General features: G+C 38.9%; 1 protein-coding gene across 3 annotated transcripts; it reads left to right on the top strand.

The window, feature by feature from the left end:
• The first annotated feature begins 12,258 nt into the window (after positions 1 to 12,258).
• Positions 12,259 to 18,994, top strand: LOC120013719 (protein TIME FOR COFFEE-like). 3 transcript variants are annotated; one of them, XM_038865623.1, is made up of 12 exons: positions 12,259 to 12,652; positions 12,744 to 13,214; positions 13,335 to 13,510; positions 13,625 to 13,931; positions 14,041 to 14,461; positions 14,561 to 14,618; positions 14,728 to 14,814; positions 14,925 to 15,192; positions 15,290 to 15,356; positions 15,461 to 15,527; positions 15,613 to 15,981; positions 16,080 to 18,500. In XM_038865623.1, the coding sequence occupies exons 1-12, from the start codon at positions 12,556 to 12,558 to the stop codon at positions 18,498 to 18,500; spliced, it is 4,809 nt and encodes a 1,602-aa protein (XP_038721551.1). In that variant the 5' UTR covers positions 12,259 to 12,555. The 3 variants fall into 3 exon arrangements, with proteins under 3 accessions (XP_038721551.1, XP_038721550.1, XP_038721552.1); XM_038865622.1 differs by having other exon boundaries at positions 12,556 to 12,652; positions 13,622 to 13,931; positions 16,080 to 18,994; XM_038865624.1 differs by lacking the exon at positions 12,259 to 12,652 and having other exon boundaries at positions 13,082 to 13,222; positions 13,622 to 13,931.
• Positions 18,995 to 20,310: the final 1,316 nt, after the last annotated feature.

The following is a 20,310-nucleotide window of genomic DNA, read 5'->3' on the forward strand; positions in this document are numbered from 1 at the left end:
TAATTCAATAGAAGTAGTCATCAAATCAATTGCGATCTGAATTATTTCCTTATAGTTTTTTATGCGAATAATTATCATCAAATGTAGCACCACATGATGTATAGTCGGGTACCATGATTGATCACCAACTACTTGTTCAACAACATACATTACAACATTATATAAGCCCGGCCGTCCGACCCGGTCCGATAACCCGAACTTGGCTTGGTGTACACCTCTCGTGATTGAATAGTAATTAAAATGATTATAGAATACATCATCAGAAGATTTTTTATTTTTTGAATTATAATTCTAATATTTAAAACTCAAGATTAGATTCCCTCTTGACAAAGAGTGCTTCAATAAATTTAAATTTAAATAAAAAACAAAAACAATGTTGACGTATCATGTAAAGAAAAAGAGAGAAAAGCACGCAATCATACGAGAGGCGTCAAATTTGACCAATTTTCCAGGAAGTCTGAAAGAAGCCCCGAACCTGGATAAAGATTGAAAATATCTATTGGTACGTACTCACGAGAAAGCAATTTAATCTTTTTTAATCTAACACTATCCGAATATTACGAAACTATCACTCAAATTTGGCTGGAAAAGTAATTGTGATTGAACAAATGGATTAATAATTCAACCACAAACAAAAAGATTCTGAGTTATCCTATTCAGAAATGCACAACTTGTTGGGAGAAAATATAGAGTTTACGTACAGAGAAGTGTCCATACGCAACCATGTCTGTTTACAGATGACCATACATAGAATTCATATAGACCCAAAAGCTTAAGCTATTAGATTTTGGGTTGATTGATACATGTGTATTAATCATTAACTTTCTTATAATTATCTCATGTGGGACTCCAATCACTTGTGAATTCTCAACAATCTTCTCTCACATGTGATTTCCGCATTTAACATATCGCCTAGCTAGCTACACATTTCATCAAGAGTTGGTATATACTTGCTCCTTTTTAAGTTCACCCAAATGAATTTTTGCGCTCATGATCACCATAGGTTCCGATACACCTTTACTAGGTTTTGGGCCCACCCAAGTATATTAATCACTTAATTTTCTTATACTTATTTGATGTGGGACTCCAACCCATCACTTGTGAACTCTCAACACACCTAACTTTAATCATGCTATATAATTTCAAGATGTGAACATAATCATTAAGAGTTTAGTGATTTTCCAACTTGGAACTTCTTCTTTTTCTTCTTCTTAATGATGTCTTTGTACGTTGTCTCATCGGATAGTTAATGGGAGTTAAAAAAGTGACTTCCAAAAATGAAGGAATGTTCGATAGTGGATCAACTTTGATCTATCTATGTATACATATAATCTTAGTGCCAATCAAACATGCCAACTTGGAAACTTTTGCCTCCTTTTTGTGGATTCTCTCATCTTCTCGGAATATCTTATAATTCTGGGCCCGATTGTGTCTGATCATGGGAAGGTGTGGCCCAAAGAGTGACCACTTGTAGTATCATCATAGGTTGGCCCATTAAAGCCCAAAATGCAGTCAGAGGATCCGGTGTCAAGTGTGAAGTGTCAACATTGATTTTGGACTGGGTTGGGCCCCGATTTGAGGCAGGATATAACCGAAATGTTTACCCTGTTTGAGGCTTCTAGAAGCATCTATATACATGTATGTATGTATGAGAGCTATGTTGCCATATCAGCCCTAATGGCGCATGCGTTAGCTAGCTAGTAGTCCACTTAAAGAAAAAGAGACTACAAAAATTAGGTACAAATAGGATAAGGATGGACTAATCTAAATTAGGTATGCATATGGACGTTAAAGAATTTCCCTTATAAGACAAATTAAATATAAAACACTGTGTGTTAGGTGGTACACATCTAAGGATGACAATTCTCTTCTCAACTGGAGGGTATCCGCAAACCCTATCCGTAATTTTGCATGCAGGATGATTTTCTCAATCTGATTTTTCTTTTCCTTAAAATTCATTGAAAATGTTAATACTAACTTTCAGAATTATGATTGAAGTTAATAAACGGATAACCTCGTTAGGTTGTTACCCACAATTGACTTACAATTTTATGGATATGTTTTAGTACAATAAGGACAAATATGACGAGTGGAATATGACAAATTGGAGATAAAAATGCGGGTATAACCATTATCCATAGGGCGATGATACTTTAGAAAATTTTTGTATCCATAAGGGTAGGAAAGGGTGAGGGTACCCTACCCAAACCTATCCCGCCTACCCGTTGACATCCCTATGCGCATTGAACAAATTCCGCTCAAGTAGCAGGGCATTTGATTAGATGATTATACACTTGACTTATTTGTCTTAAGTATTTTCTATTTCAAATTTCAATAGCTTTTATTATTCACACTATTTGTTTAATTTTTTTAAAAAAAATTTTTTTTGACACTATTCAGCATGACATGGGTTCCATGTATCATACTAAAGTTAAGGTCTTGTTGGAAACGGTGGGATTTGCCAAAATCAGAGCCAGATTCGCTCTTAATTATCGAAACACTTTCAATTATTATTGTACGAAATATATACATATACATATGTATGTATGTATATAAACTTAATTTTAGGAGAATGAATATAGCAATATTATTCTTCTCTCAATCGGAGGTATATATAATATGTACATATCTCTTAAAACAAGAAAAAGATTATTTTTCTTCCCTCAATCTTTGACTTTACTTCCCTCAATTACATATATCAAGGATGATTTTACTTCCCTCAATTACATATATCAAGGAAAGTAAATCTTGGGTAAATCTTTGACTCAAAGAATAAACAATATTCTAAAGAATACTCTACAAATATTCACTCGATTCAACACTCCCCCTCAAGGTGGTGCATAGACATCGTACATGCCCAGCTTGACAAGTGAATCGGCAAACACTGAATTTGACACTGCCTTGGTTAACACATCAGACTCAATGCTTACCTCAGGAGGATCTGTACGAGGAGTATCGGGAGTGGGTACTAGCGAAGATGAGAGAGAGGGAGCTTCGGCAACATCACTAATTTTGGCGGACTGAGGAATTTCAGAATTAGGAACTTCAACACACAGTGGATCGGGAAACAACTCCATCCAATTCGAAGCTTCAGCAACAGTATCACCACTCTGGCCCGGAAGCGTGGAATTGGGTGAAGAGAAAAACATTTCATTTTCAGAAAATGTGACATCCATAGTAACATAGAACTTACTTGTAGGAGGATGAAAACACCGGTAACCCTTTTGTGAAGGATGATAACCGACAAATACACACTTGAGGGCACAAGGATCAAGTTTCGTGCGGAGATGTTTCTGTAAATGTACAAACACAACACAACCAAACACCCGGGGAGGAAGTGTGAGGTGCGATGGCAGTGTTACATAGGATGTCAATTTATCAAGTGGTGTCTGAAATTGTAGAACACGAGTCGGTACCCTATTCAAAAGATATACAGCTGTTGTAACAGCTTCTTCCCAAAAATGTGGTGCCATGTGGGCTCCAATAAGGGCAGCAGGTGTGATCTCCAAAATTTGTCTGTTTCGGCACTCAGCAACACCATTCTGTTGTGGTGTATAAGGACAAGTGGTTTCATGCAAAATTCCATGAGTCTGAAAATAAGCTTGTAACTCCTGATTTACAAATTCACCATCATTATCAGATCGAAGGACTTGTAAATTAGCAGAGAATTGTGTTTTGATCATGGTATGAAACGTGCGGAAGCAAGCAGCCACATCACTCTTATGACGCATAAGGTAAAGCCAAGTCATACGAGTGCAATCATCAATAAATAATACAAACCATCTAAAGCCAGTAGAAGTAGTAACAGGGGCAGGTCCCCAAACATCCGAATGAACCAACGCAAAAGGCACAACCCTTTTATTAGAACTATCAGAATAAGTAGCACGATGACTCTTGGCCAAAACACATGTATCACACTGAAAATTGGAAGGTTCACATGTAGAAAATAAAGTAGGAAATAAATATTTCAAGTAACCAAAGGAGACATGACCCAAACGATGATGCCATAACCGAATCTGATCTTCTGATGCCCGAGATGACCCTTTTGCTGATAGAGATCGTCCCATACTAACATCTTCGACATAAGATAATCCCTCTCTCTTAGTACCACGCCCAATTATCTCCCCGCTGCAGAGATCCTGAAGGAAACAAAAAGTATGATATATTAATACTAAACAATTTAGTTGTGTAATAACTTGTGGCACAGATAAAAGATTATTGGAAAGAGCAGGAATCAATAAAGTGTGCTCCAAGGATAATGAAGGAGTTAAGTTAACCCTTCCAGCGCCCGTAACCGGATATGAGACACCATTGGCATTGGTGACAGTAGAGCAATTTGGTAAACAAGTATCATGTAATAAGGACGCATCAAAGGTCATATGATTAGTCGCACCAGAGTCAAGAATCCAACCGGGATCTTTTTCAGAATTTGTTGCAAGAAGGGCTAGACCAACACTACCTGACTGTTGGAGAAGAGTAGGATCTACCACAGAGTGAGTGATATCAACTGGGGTAGTGGAAGCCATGGTATCCATTGAAGAAGGAGTCGGTGCCACTGGGACTGTAGATAAGGATGAAATAGTTATGGGAGACAGTGAGGTGCATAGCGCAACTTTACCGCCTTTTTGAGCCTGTAATCGCTCTTTGTGAGCCTGCCACCACTCGGGATATCCATGTTTTTTGAAGCAAGTATCTACAGTATGTTTGGTGCTGCCGCAATGAGTACATTTACAGCTAGTAGGTACTGAAAGTGACAAAGAACTTGTTGGAGTTCCATATTTTCGAACTGCCATAGCCATCTGAGGAACTTCTGAAGACATCATTGTATTCCGACGAAGTTCTTCACGTCTCACAGTTGAGAAAGCATTATCAGGTCCAGGTAGAGGATTAGTACGAAGAATATCTCCTCGAACAGAATCATATATATCATCAAGCCCAGCCAAAAAAGAATAGACTCGATCTTCATCAATTTCAGCCATTCGAGTCTTAATCACATCTGGCTGAGTAAAGGTAATTGGACGACGATGATCAAGCTCCTGCCAAATAACCTTAAGATCGAAATAGTATGCAGTCACAGGTCGCCCTGCCTGCTTAGTTGCCATAGCTTTTCGAGACAGATCATACAAAATAGATTTATCAGCACCCTCAAAATATGTTTGAGACACAGCATCCCAAACATCATTCGCAGTGGGTAAACGAATAAAAAGATTCATTATATCGGCTTCCATAGAGCCAATAAGCCAGCCTTTTACAGTAGCATCCTCCATCATCCACTTGTTATATGTAGAGTCACTAACAGTAGGTTTCGAGGTCGTACCTTTGAGATATTCCATCTTTCCCCGTCCAGCAACGAACATAGTAACCACCTGAGACCAAAGAGTGAAATTTGAACCATTCAGTTTGATCCCATAAGGAATAGAGGTTGGTTCTTGAGTTGGCGTCACCACAGGTGGAACTATAAGAGCACCGGATTCAGCCATAAGTTGTTTGTAATTTCTGGATGAGATTCTGGTTCAATGGTGCAATCGGCACCTGTTATGGAAGAAGCAATCGGCTTCTGTCGGATAGTCAGACCTGGCTGGAGCAGTCGGCCCCTAGTAGCTACGGTGATGGTGAGGTTGTATGTTAAGAGAACCTGCTCCGATACCAACTTAATTTTAGGAGAATGAATATAGCAATATTATTCTTCTCTCAATCGGAGGTATATATAATATGTACATATCTCTTAAAACAAGAAAAAGATTATTTTTCTTCCCTCAATCTTTGACTTTACTTCCCTCAATTACATATATCAAGGATGACTTTACTTCCCTCAATTACATATATCAAGGAAAGTAAATCTTGGGTAAATCTTTGACTCAAAGAATAAACAATATTCTAAAGAATACTCTACAAATATTCACTCGATTCAACATATAATTATTACACTGTGATTGTTTTTGGGGACAACAAATTAATTAAGTTGTTCACTTTCAGATGGACACCTTGGACTGTGCTAAGTGGGAGATGGGCTTGCATGAGCACATTTAGACTTGCTTGCCACTTTTAATGGGGGCCCATAAATCTGTCCAGCCCACTAGCATCTATTTCCACGTCTTCACCTTTTCCTTTAATTTATTTTTTGAAAAAAACTATGGGTATTAAATTATTAATTAATAATATGTGTTGAGAATTGAGATGATTCACTAACAAGTTAATTGATTTTATATTCATATTTTTTTAATGTTTTGATTTATTTAATTATAGTTGGTCGCTACGACGATGCCATTATTGTATTTTACAAGCTAATGGAGTTTCTTAGCCTCTAAACTGCCCTTCCTTGGGCACACACACTCATTGTTTATTCTATTCACCAACAATTAATAATAGGATAAAAACTTCACAATATTCTAATAAAGTAAATAGCAATCAAGAGATACCATGGATCTCTACAATCTTTTTTTTTTTTATAACAGATAATGACAAAATATAAATCTACCATTTCAACATTCGATATAGGTCTAAACTCAAGTCATCAGATTTTGACGCACATAAATTTTTCATATGATAATAGAGTAAATTGGGCTAAACCCCAACACGTGACCATAAAAGTATTAAACTCATAACCTTTCGAGTCTATATAGTTTAGCCCCAAATAGATTCACCACTATGCTATATGACCACTACAATAATATAACTAACCCTAATTTCACCATCTTCAGATTTATTGATCATGACACGTGGCACATCGCACTTGAAAAAACATTTGATGTTTTTGTCCATAGCAAGAACTTGGATCTTGTGATTTGAATATTATGAACAAATATTATATTTTTTGTTTTTTCTTTTCCCTATTTTAGGGGCAAATTAGAGAACATGACGTGTGCCATTAACATAACTAATGAATATTTTATATAAATACATATGAAATATTAATGGCTAGGTTAAGTCAAAACAATCCAATTACTAAAATAAAATAAAGAAAACCTAACAAGTAGTTTTATAATTTTTTGAATATTATTTAAAATTGTGGTATGACATCTTTTACTAGGGCTACATTACAAGCTTTGGTGCATAAGATAAGATCACAATATTATATTAAAAAATTATATATATTTTATTAAAAAGAACAATTGTTTCTTTATAGGGATATTTGTTAACAGCTAATCAACATTATTATATATAATCATCCTTAATCTAGCTTATGTATAAATTTTTTAAAAAAAGCCATGTAAGACATTATTATAATACCGCATAATTTTAGGATTTTTACTCACATAAAAAACCAAGAAATGGCAAGTTGGCAAGCTAAGCTACGTGGACCTTAATTAGTCTCAGCATAATAACAAAGTATAGCCCAAGTATTCTGTTCTTTGTTTGCTTTCATTGATACTGACGAAGCAAATTCAGTTTATTATTATTTTTTAATACAGGGGAAGGGGATGGAGAGGCTTAAATTCGAGACCTCTTGAAATACCCTACACATGATCGAGTGTCATATGAGTTACTCGTGATTCTTGCAAATCCAGTTTATTCAACATCCGTTATAAAAAGGTATATATAATTAGTTTTTGTATGGTTATATATTAAGGCAAAAAATCTCACATTGCTCGAATAACCCAAAGTAATAGGCAGTATATGTAAAAAGAGTAACATTATTAAATAAGAGGCATTTGAAAGCCGTCAAGCCTACAAATCATGTGTGGACTTGAATTTTGTGTGAGCAACCCAACTTGTCGTGTTTGAACTTGCAGTTACATGCATGTGAGCTAGCCTATGTTGGTTTGGGTCGGGCAAAGCGGACAATCTCTTACTTATTAACGTGTAAAGTTATGTGTGGCTTCATTCTCAAGCCCAATTTCAATATAAATGCTACGGCGAGAATTTTTTATTTTGGTTGCGTCAAATAAAATTAACCATTAGGGTTTATCATTGTAAAAAAATATAATTAGTTCACTCCTCTAAAATTTTAATAAAGTATAGGGTAATTATAGTGTAATTATTTATCCTTTATTAGTAAACTTGACATTTCGAATGTTGCGTAGTAAGAACCCAATTTACAAAAAAATTATTATAAGATAAACAAATAAAATCCACGAAGATAAAATTAGATCGATTTGGACAAAGTTTTGGTTTGTTTTAAAACCATTCTTAACTACAAGAGTCCAACAAGACGAAGATCTTAGATAAAACAAAATTTTGATATTTGTCATTTGTTTTTTTTTCTTAGGTAAATCAGTATTATTACAAAAATAAAATAGTGAAATATGATTCGAACCCTAATTATCATAATAATGCACATCATCCTTATCGTTAGACTCTTGTCATATGGTTTTTTTTTTTTTAAATATCGAGGAGACCACGAGAAGTCCACAAAGTGGGACAGAGCTTGTAGTTTCATACAGTGGCTTTTTACACCACTTGCGATGTGTTTTGGGTGCTTCCAATATTTTCTAGTTTCTTAATTAAATAATGGGCGGCATCAATAATTAATTAATAAAATATAAAAAAGGATCACAACCAATTGTTCCTAATGGTTCATGACCACCTTATTTTTCTATAAACCACATCGTCATATAAATCAAATAAAAGTGACAAGTGAATGGACTCGGGTATTATTTTATATATAAAAAAAAGTATTCAGAATTAATACGTTTGACGGTGTGTTAGTACTGGTCAAACATATCGATATGGATAAAAAAGTATTTGATAGAGTTGTGTGTTAAATTAAGAAAAATAGAGCATGCAAGGCAAATTACAGCCCCCAAAAAATGACAAATTTTGTATTTATACCAGCAAAGTAATCTTATACACTAGAGTGACTAGATTTATGTGCTTAAATACGGAATTATCAAAATAATTAATGTGTTAGTACTGTTGATGATAGTTTGGTTTATATGTACGGTTTCAAATACTGCCACGGAGGCGTCATAACGTAGCACGTGATTGTACACGTGGCATTGTTTGGGACTTCGCAGAAACTGAAAAAAAAAATACTCTCACCAAAGCGACAAAAGGTAGAGAAAGAGATCATTTGGTGGGCCAACCAATCCTGAGTGGGTCCAGTGTGACATGGCCACATCGGTCTCTTAAATTAATTCTTTTCTCACGGGGTTTTACTAGTATCACCACTTGACCAATAGAAATTTCGTACTTTATAAAATTTTGCTGGGTCACGAGTGTAAAGGTGGCTACACAACAATGCCAATACGATGACTTAGGTTGCGTTTGGTACACCATATATGATAGTTTGATAATATATTATAAAACACAATCAAACGATAATTTTTGAACATAAAAAACGAGATAACGATAATTTTTGAACATAAAAAGCGAGATACTTTGAACACCATATATTGCTCCTTTTTAAATTTTCTCATTTTCAATAATTTTAAAACACTTTAGACATCATTTTTCAATTATATCATTGATTTTAACTATATTGACGATCATGCCCCCATCTTCTTCACCTCTCTCATTTGTTTATGCGCCTCTCTCATCTCTCTCATCCTCATAACTCATCTCATCCATTAACCCCCTCCCATCCTCCTCTACGATAATCTAGAAACGCCTATCTCATCCTCACCACTCATCTCCTCCATTGACCCCCTCCCATCCTCCTCTACGGTAACCAAGAAACTCCAATCCTCAACGATAACTCCATCGTCGCAGATCAATTTCTCGAGTCTTCCTCCTCCAATGGACTCGAGCCGCGCGAACTTGATTGTGAACTTGAGTCCTTCTAGCAATACTCGATTGTGAACTTGATGAGATGCTTCAGGACTCGTCCTCCTCTCTGCAAAACTCTTTACTTTTTTTTAATTATAAATAATTCATTTAAGACATTTGTAATTATTTTGTCCATTAAAATGCTTTAAATAATTATTAATATTTAAGAAATTGTTTCTTATTTATTTTACTATTTATTTGCATAAATAACAACTTTAATGCATGATACCCCTACACATAATTTGTCCAACAATTTTAACATCATATATATTATCAGTAAAAGTATAATCAAACACGTACTAGTATTTTAGGAACCATATATACTATCATTTGTTATCACTATTTATTATTTGTAATATATGCTACCATATATATGTTACTGTCAAAATTGTTTATCAAATGGACCCTTAATTTTATTGGGTCAAGTATAAGGGCATGACCTTTGGTTGCCCACTATTGGCTTCATTTGGGGCCCACATCAACTATCACACTCACAACCACGCACAAATCTATCATAGGTCCCACCTCTATTACATCAAAAACAAAGCAAGTAAATTTACATTATAGTACCAATACATTTCGTTGGTCTAGCCACATTATCAAAATAGCCAACCACATCTCCCAATACATTTTGTTGGCACCATTGTGATTGCTCTTACGTTTTGCCAATGCGACCATCGTGTAACGTTATCTTTCCTCTTCGTAGTTGTCTAGTTGAGATATTTTACTGGTATTTTGTGGAGTGGCTGGGGCCTATTGCTTAGTGGCTTAATGGCTTTAGAGCCGCTATAATTTTTTAAAAAAATTAGTTTTATGAATTTATGTATAAATATATTAAGTAAAAATTAAATTAAATATGAAATGAAGATTAAACTTTTGGATCGTTAAATGCAAATTCGAATTATTCTATTATTATAATGCGATGAAATTGATTTTTATTAAGACAAAAAATATCATTAAGATTCATAAATCTATTTAAAACGCATTCATAATTAAAACAAAATTGTAAGGTCTGTTGTAATTCATTAACAAACAAAAAAAAAAATAATTCTCATGAAAAATAGTTGCGATAAAATTGATTTTGATAATTTCTTACAAATACGAGAGGTCGCAGGTTTAGTTATTGCGATAAGTAGTTTCAACGTTAACTCTCCATTTGGATTTATGTCTCATTCTCCCCATATGAATTTCGACCTGATCTTAGGTATCATCAATGTAGAATAGACTGGATTCGGCCGAAATTTAGAAATGACCCAAGTATTCGGTGCAAAGAAGGAAAGTAATAACATTGCCAAGCAGAAGAGGGCACCGTATTTTGTGGGGGCACGGAAGGTGGGAGAGCAGTCAATACCAACCAATAGACAGAGATTATAAACATGTGTTCGTACTGTGGGATGCCACATTAGGAAAAAGACGCTGCCACGCTGGATTGCTTTTGTTACGTATCTGGTGTAACTCAAATAGGGAAGTGCGCCATAAGCGCGTGGATGTAAAACCAGAAAATCGGACGGCTTTTTGGGCCACGATTCTTTTAACTGCGGTGAAAATTTGACCGAGCGAGTAGGGTTCGCCTTTTACTGGGTGGGACCATGAACACGTCAGCAGAAGCAGCCCCATCTCGCGAACGTGACAATAGGGCAACGCGAGGAAATAATTTATAGATCGGCACCTAATTTGTAGGGCCCATACCTCTCTCAACTTCAGCGACCGTGACTTCAGTTACCGCCAAGCTTCCATTTGGACATATACCGTTGGATCAAAGATAACGGAGGGTCCAGATCTGACGCTCTGCTCGACACACACGAGCCTCTTGGTTCGGTGCCAGATCGGATTTGTTCTTTAATAGGAATCTCGGTTCATGATTTGTTTCGATAGGAAAAAAGCCACGTCAGAAAAGATCGAACGGCGGGTAAAATTTCTTTTAATGTTCGTGGGGCATCGAGTGCGTTGAATCAATAATGCGTTGTCTTCAGCATGGGGCCTACGTGTCTATTATGGAAATAAAATAAATTTTTTATCATCCCATAATTATTAAAGTATTAAATAATCTTAAATAAGAAACGTGGGACCGAAATTATGAATTTGACCGGTTAGGACGATATTTTCTGCGGTCAGTTAGATTCCTTGTAATCGTCATGTTGCTTCTATCTAGGTCACAGCAGTAACCGGTTATAGCCGGTCACGACATCACTTTGGGAAGTTCAAGGTCATTCGATCGTGATTCGTGGGCATCAATACAACTTTAGTATTTTTTAAAAAATTTAAAAACATTGAATTTATTATTATTTGTTGGAATTTATTACCAAATCGGCGATGAGTAAACATGGAAACTTGAAGGGGAAGGAAGTAGCTGACACGTGGCAGTACTTGTGCAGAAAAGATTGTATGGTCCAGATTTTGCCATGTTGGTTTAGGCCTACCACAGTCGTCAGATAGATGGATGGACCAACGGCTTGGATCTGATAGTGTATGTCAGCTATTAATCCTATCCGTCCACGGCGCCTTGCAGTGGGTTTAAGTGTGAGTAAAATAGCGAGGGGATGATGAGATTTGACCAGAAACGAGTGGAGAGAGAAAGATAAAGAGAGAGAAGGGAAAGGAGTGGGGGAGCATTTAGAAGAGATACAGAGAAGATAAGCGAAAGCGAAGATCTTTCAACACTGAGAGATTTCAATCCTGAAGATCTTGGATTGAATAGTTAATTTTTACTCCAAATAGCTTTGAATCGTCGAGCTACGGTGGCTTAGATTCCGGTTAAGGCGATTCATGGCAGTTTTCCGGTGATGAGGCGCTGGATTTACTGCTTTTGCATGATATCAGATTCGTCAAGCGAAGATCACAAAACGAATGGACAGAAACAGAGAAGGAAGACGAGTTAATATGGCGGCATCGAATGGTTTGTCGAGAAGAAGACACAGAACTAGCAGCCTCAGAGATTCACCAGGTTTCATTTTTCTCCTTCGGATCTGTTTCTGTTTTTAGATAATTGATTTGGTTTCAGAAATTTGAAGGTTTTTTTGGTTTTTTGTTGGCAGAGGAGGATGGCCCGGTGGAATTGCTGGAAACTGCGAGGTTACGAGATCGAGGCGGCGTTAAGAAAGATCGAGATCGTGAACGGGATAGAGAACGTGACCGCGAGCGAGAGCATGACCGAGACCGTGACAGAGATAGGTTGAACAGGAGCAAGAGAAGGAGAGCTGAGAGGCTGATGCACGGGAACAACAGGGAAAACGGCGATGATGAGAGCACCGAGGAAAGTGTGGATGAAGAAGAGGAAGAAGACGATGACGATGGTGGTGGTGGTGGAGGAGCGACGGAAAGAGTTGGAACATCCATGAGACCGCTTCCGCCAAATCCTTCTTCTTTATCTTCTCTATCGATGGCAAATCATCTTCATCGAAAGAGCTTTCCGCCACCGTCCAAAATTTTCAAGACTGCGACGACCTCACCGTGGAGACCCACCGATGAGATGATTGGAGTGACGGTGCCTAGAAAAGCTCGGTCAGGTAGCGAGGTGGAAGTGATACGATGTCACTTGATTTCTTGATTTTTCTATCGTTTTTTTTTTTGGATCAGGGCATTTGGGATTTGGAGTGTTCTTAATCGAATGTTTGTTTTTTGTGCAGTCTGCACTAAGAGGTCTCACGATTGGGTCTCAAGTTGCGGAGTCGGTGGAGACCAAATTCACCGGCAGGCATCGACATCTCCGGCAAGATCCAATGGACCAAATGTCCCGGCCATGCTTTCATCTACAGCCCCGGTCTCACCATCTTCTTCTAACGCTTCTCTGAAAAAGAAGATGGTCAGTCCGTAGTTTCAGTTTTCTGTGTTGTTGTTTCTTGGTCTTTGACCATTCGTCCCTTTGACAAGTGGTGATTGGTTCAATGAATAACAAGTTTTTTCTGTGCCGTAGAAGCCTAATGGATCTAAGCAACAACGGCCACCGAAGTCGAGTTCCAAGTCCTCGTCAGCTCAGGACGAGATTGAGATCGAGATTGCAGAAGTGTTGTACGGAATGAGGCAGCCACAGGTACCCTCAAAACAAGAAGCCATCGGAAATGATTCTGTCAAGTTCGATACCAGAGAAGTTAGTAATAAGTCTTCCGGGGATGCCAAATCAAGGGTATCCTCTCCCATCTCCAACTCTCCACCCACTGCACTGCAGTCATCTCTAATTCTGCATAGAAATCCTAGCTCAGCACCGCCTCACATGTCCGCAGTCGGTGAGTTTACTGCAGCTGTAAAGATTCAGTAGAAGACTCTCAATTTTCGTTTCTACATGTTTTCCACTCAGCTGATGCGTTCTATGTTTTGTTTGAACGGAAATTGCAGCACCAAAGAGGAAACGTCCTCGACCGGTGAACTATGAGGATGAGAATCCATCGGCTTTCACAGTTAGAAGTGGTGGTCCGATTACGACTGCAACCAAGGTTGAGATTGAGCCGTTCGAACAGCCAGCAAAGGCCGAAACTTTCTCTCAAAATTTAGAAAAGGGCTTTGGTTCTTCTGCTGAGAATGGCGGAATTTCGTATGATTTGATGGCTGGTCGGGGAGCATCGGCTCAGGCAGAGCTGCAATCGGAGGCGTCGGGGAAATCAGATGCTAACTTGATATCCGATTCTAAGCCTTCAACTGGAGAATCGGAGATTAGAGATCTGGGTGAGACCAAAAAGGAGCCTGAGTCCCTAACGAAGGAATCTCCTTCTACGTTAGGGTTAGATGTTGATCGTGAAAATCTGAAAGCGACAAAAGCGTGAGCATCTAACTTCGATTATTTTTTCCTTTTTTTTTTTGTTACTTTCGTGGAAGGGCATACTTTTAAAATTTTGATCTTTCTTGATCGATTATTCAGGAATTCGACAGTTTCTCAGACTGAGAGCCAGCGGGAGAAGTTCCAGATAGATCTGATGGTGAGGGTCTTATTCTACAAAGAAGACCAGTTTTTCAAAGAGTTCAACTGTGGAAAGATGTGATTTATTAATAATATTAATTAATTAATTAATTTTTCTTTGGGTACAGGCTCCTCCTCCACTTAGATCATCCCCGGAAAGGGACGGTGAGATTGATTTGGTGGATGCTAAAGCTATGGTCACGGATGTAGAAACGGTGAGTGGGCCACCCATCTCAATCTTTATTTATTATTCTCTGCTCTCTGTTTGGTCCTTATGCTGTGAAGATTTGATTTACTTTTTCTTTTTTTGGTTTTTTACGTTCAGGAACCGAAAGCAAATGGAAAGGAAGATGTTAGGACATTGAAAAGTAGTAACGGAGATGTGAATGCAGAAGTTGAGGAGAACAAGGCGAAAGTGAAAGTGGCGGCAGAGGTTGAATCTCAGAAGCGGGTCGTTAGCAAAGAAAGAAATATTGATCTCCAGCTAGATTTGGAAAGGTGTGAGAGAGAGAGCCGCGCCGCTAGCGTGAGTGGTAGCAAACCTCACCAGAATGGCCAAAAGCAACAGCAATTACACAGCGCAGAAAAAAATGGTTAGTTCTCACCCTTTTTATCTCTCTCTGTGGCAGGTTCTCATAAGTTTTGGTTTGGCTTATTCAAGTTAATGACATTTCTATTCATTATTTTCAGCTCAATCAAATTCTTTACCTCTGCCAATGTCTATGGCTAGCTGGCCTGGTGGGCTTCCTCCCATGGGGTATGGTTTGCTTGATTTGTTGTGTTTATCCTCTGGTATTTGGCACTATCAATCAGTGCTTTCCATGCTGTTCTTCGTGGAATTTGACACACTTTGATCATCAGATGCATGCCACCTCTACAAGGCGTTGTATCCGTGGATGGGAGCTCTGTGTCGTCTGCAGCAATGCAGGTAGGTCTATGATTTACATTAACCACTACAATTGGTTTTTTGCTATAATCCTTTCTACTGAAATAAAATTTTGTTTTTTGTGTAGCCTCCACATTTGGTTTTTAGTCATCCCCGGCCAAAGAGGTGTGCTACCCATTGTTACATTGCTCTGAATATACATTACCACCAGCAGTTTTCAAGGATGAACCCATTCTGGCCTGCTGCCGCTGGATCTGCTTTATCGTATGGGGCTAAGCCCTGCAATGTTGGTGTTATGCCCTCTACAGAATTGCTTGGAAATATTCCTGGTAGGGGAGCTGCACAAGATAAGGGGCAGGGGCTGGCAATATTTCCCGGTAATACTGGGAAAGACAAAGGCTCCTCCCCAGCTGTCAACATGGTGGATGGTGCCCAGAGAAAGCAAATTTTACTTCAGCAAGCATTACCCGCCGGAGCACCAAGTAGTAATCTCTTGGTATGATTCTTGTCATCCAATTTGATCTTTTGCTTATTCCTCCTAAGTTTTAAAGGATTGGTCTTTTAAAGTTACTTGTTATTTCTTGTGTTATTCAGCATGGCCCTGCTTTTATATTCCCTTTAAACCAGCAACAGGCAGCGGCTGCTGCTTCTGTCCGACCTGGTTCTGTAAAGTCTTCTCCTGCTGCTACTGGCCATGGAGCTTCATCTAGTACGTCTAGTACTGCAACAGCGGCTGCTGCCTCAGCAATGAGCTTCAGCTACCCAACTATTCCTGGCAATGAAACCCAATACTTGGCATTTTTGCAAAACGGTGCCTATCCAATTCCGATTCCTGCACATGTTGGAGCACCTCCAGCTTACAGAGGAGCCCATGCTCAGGCAATGCCTTTCTTTAACGGGTCATTCTATTCTTCTCAAATGCTTCATCAGTCTTCACAACTTCAGCAGCAGCAAATCCCAGCCACTCAGTCACATCTGGGTCAACAACAACATGGTCACCAAAATCCAAGCATTTCCAGTGGTTCGTCATCATCCCAGAAGCATTTGCAAAATCATCAGCAGATGCCTCCCAGCAGTGGCGTCAGTGGTGGCAATGGAAATTTGTTAGGCTTTGCTGGTCAAAAGAACCAGACCTCTCAGTCTTTACAGCTTCAGCAGAGGCACCAACCACAGAATCAAATTGTTTCTCATCAAGTTCGCCAACTTGAGAGTGAGGCAGGTAGTGAAGATAGCCCTTCAACTGGAGACAGTAGGGTTTCTCGCGCGAATATGAATATTTATGGACAAAGCTTTACAATGCCATTCCCACCCCCAAATTTTGCTTTGATGACTCCTGCAGCTGTGAGTACTGCCACTGATGCAAATGGCAACCACGTTGAGAAGAAACAGCAACACCAACAGCTGGGCTCGAAGGCTGGGGTTGAATCTCTTCCATCTCCAGCTTTTGCGATGTCATTTGCATCAATGAATGGTGCTGCAACTGCATCAAGCCTTGATATTTCATCATTGGCTCAGAATCATGCGCTTCGCCAGAGCCTCCCTGAGTCTACAAGGCATGGCTATCATGTTACGACCGCTGCTCAAGCACCCTACCATAAGAAGAATTATCATGCGTCTGAAGAAGGAAAGACTGGTGGTGGTGGTGCCTTGAACGTGGATGAAGAAAGAAAAGCCATGGCTGGAAAGGTTCCTGCGACAGTTGGGCAGTCTATTGCTTTCTTTAGGTCGGATGCAACAGGTAATTCGGTCTCAACAATACCGGGAAGTGATAATTCTGCACGAGCAATTAACCTTGGTTCAGCTTCTGGACTTGCTTCAAATTCTACAACAGCAACTGCTGTCAACACTGTTGATTCTTCCAGTGCTCAACAACAGTTACATTATCAAAGGTTTCAGCATCAGCAATTGATGATGGTTCACAGGATCCAGCAGCAACCACAAGCAGCTGCTGTTGCAGGTCGAAGCAAAACATCAGCAACAAGTAATGGAAGCATTTACCCTGACCAAGTCACTTCATCCTCTATCACTGGCAAGTTTCCTAATATGTCTGCATTTCCGCAAAGTCTTGTCCAGAGCAGCAGTAGTCCTGGGCAGTCTCCACAGTGGAAAAATTCTGTGAGGGCGGCATCCCAAGTTCCTTCTCCAACTATGGCTTCATCAACTTCTCCCTCCCTTAAAACTCTACCCCAACAGCAAGGCAGATCGCAGCAATGCCAAACACATATATCATTTGCATCTAACCCAAAAACGTCGATGGCAGGACAGGTGCATATACCGTCTGTTAGCAGCCAATCTCCATCTCCGCCGATGGTGGTTGGCTCGCCCACAACATCCATTTCCAAGAGTGCTGGTGGAAGCCCCAGGACAACCGCTTCAACCTCCACAGGCAACAAAGGTGGACAAGCTTCTGCCTTATCATCTCAGCCAGCCAAGAGCTCACCATCATTGCCTGCCCGTAAATCATCCCCTGTGAGTGGGAGGAGTGTTCCATCCATTCTTGGCAATCCCCACATTTCATCTTCAAGCACGGGAACCAAGTCTCAACTGCCACAGCAGCAGCAACAGCAACAGCAGCAGTTGCAAAAGCATGCAGTGCAGCAAGCCCAAATGTTGTTCTCTAATGCTTATATGCAAGTTCAAGGTCAGCATGCAGCAAGTACAACAAATGCCACATCAGCTTCAAGTGGGTACTATCTCCAAAGACACCGCAATGAGCAACAACAGCAGTTGCAAAGCAGCTCTTCAGCAACGTCCTCCTCTGGGATGTTGTCGTTGTGCCCTCCTGTCACATCTAACACCAGCACTTCTGATCCCACAAAGGCAATTGCTACTGCTGCTAGCAACATGAAAGGTGGCATTCTAACTTCCCAGGGTCTTATGCATGCTCCATTTGTGGCAACACAGTCTTCTGCTAAGCCCCATCAACTTGTCCCTACCGGCTTCTCATATGTACATCCTGTTTCCCCCCCAGTTCAGGTGAAACCGACAGAGCAGAAACAACCAGCCGGTGAGTAGAGTAGTGCCCCTCCGTGGGCTACATGCCAAGCATGCATCCTGAGGAAGGATAAGCACCAAAGCAGGCACACCATTAGCACCCACAATTTTGGGAATGGGAAGGAAGCAGGAGTAGTTGGGAGTATTTTTTCTTAGCTGTGGAAATGGGGTTGGCAATGTGTATTCATCAATGTACTCTGTGTTTATAATCTGAGAGGGTTAGATGGTGGAGGTTCTAACTTAAATTCAATTGGTTTTATGGCAAGGATGGGCACTGGGTAGTGCTGGGAAAGTGGCTGAATAGGAGGGTGAAGGTGAGATAACAACCTTCCCTTTTGGTTCTGCAATGAGGTTTTTTTTTTCTTCTTCCATATTTGTTGTTCTCTTCCTTGTTAAGATTAGATCCTAGAATCGGCAGTGAAATCTTTCTTCAATATATAACATGAATTGGAGGGTGTAAATGTATATGTCTGGCATATATATATATAATAGCAACCCTCCTAATTTTTCTATTTAATCTTTGGGGCCTCCCTTCTCTCGTCTTGTCCTATGGTGATGGATATATGAAGTGTGGGGAAAGCTCCAATTGTTTGTTTTTTATGAGTGCTGAGGTGAGGTGTGGTGTGGGGTCAGTGCTTGTCCACTTATATAAATAATGTATGTATTTATATCTTTCTATATTAGAGTACAAAATTCTTTGTCAAACCGTTTAATTAAAAAAAAAGGCTGGGTTGTTGTAGAGGGTATGTTATGTCATTCAGTCTATTTTTGAAGGTATCGTAGCTTTAATCTTGGATTCTTTTTCTTAAATAAACAATTGCTAATGATGGTGAGGTTCTTACCAAATTTACCCTCTCTACCTGGCCCCACAAGTATGATATTTATTCTGAACTACACACACGTGTTCCCACCTCCATTACAGTGTCTGACTGTCTCTTTTGATTTTATGGAAGAAGTTGCTTAAGTGGGCCCTCGATGTTTTGCTTTGTCCCACGGTTCCACCTAAAAGTGTATATGATTTTTATTGCAAAATAAGACAATAAATTCACTCGCTTTAGTCCTTTTGTGGGGTGTAACTGTAAGACAGAGACTGAGAATTTTTGTAACTAAAAATCCAGGTTAGATTTTTCCCAGAAAGAGAAAGAAAAAGGAAAACAGGATTCATTCATTCATGCATAAAGCATTAAAGCTGGAAGAGAAAAAGTAAATGAGGTGAGAAAATATGAATTTATTTTTTTAAAAAGAAAAGCAAATACATGTACCAGAATATTTGATAATATATTCTGCAAATGCAAGACAATCTTAGGATAAGATAACTTTTTAGCTGTCAACGAATAAACTATTAAAAAGTGTAGAAAATCCAACTCACTCTAAATAGACAGATGGAACTTGGAAGCAATTGTGTATGGTCAAATCATGGTCTAGAAAACAAATGAAATAAATAAGGAAATAAATTAGCTAAAAATCAAATGAAATAAATTAAAGATTTTGTGTTGAGTGAGTGAAAATTTCAAAAATTATATATATATATATATATATATAGAGGAAGCATCATAAAAGTAGGTGACCTAAATGAAGGGGACACCCATTCCCATTCAACAGTTTGTGAGACCCACCACATTGCATGATTGGAGGGCAATTCTCTATAGTGGTGGGGGGAGGGAAGGGATCATCATTGATCTCAATTGGATAAGAAAAAACAAAGCAAAGGATAAAGCTCTTGCCAGCTATGATGGGCCAATTGTGTGAAAGTGATATGCGCTTATATATATATATTCATTATGCTCTTCTTCACCAGCCTCTTATTCTTCTAGAATATATACATATATGT

This window comes from Tripterygium wilfordii, chromosome 13 (assembly GCF_013401445.1).
Source record: "Tripterygium wilfordii isolate XIE 37 chromosome 13, ASM1340144v1, whole genome shotgun sequence".
NCBI lineage: Eukaryota > Viridiplantae > Streptophyta > Magnoliopsida > Celastrales > Celastraceae > Tripterygium > Tripterygium wilfordii.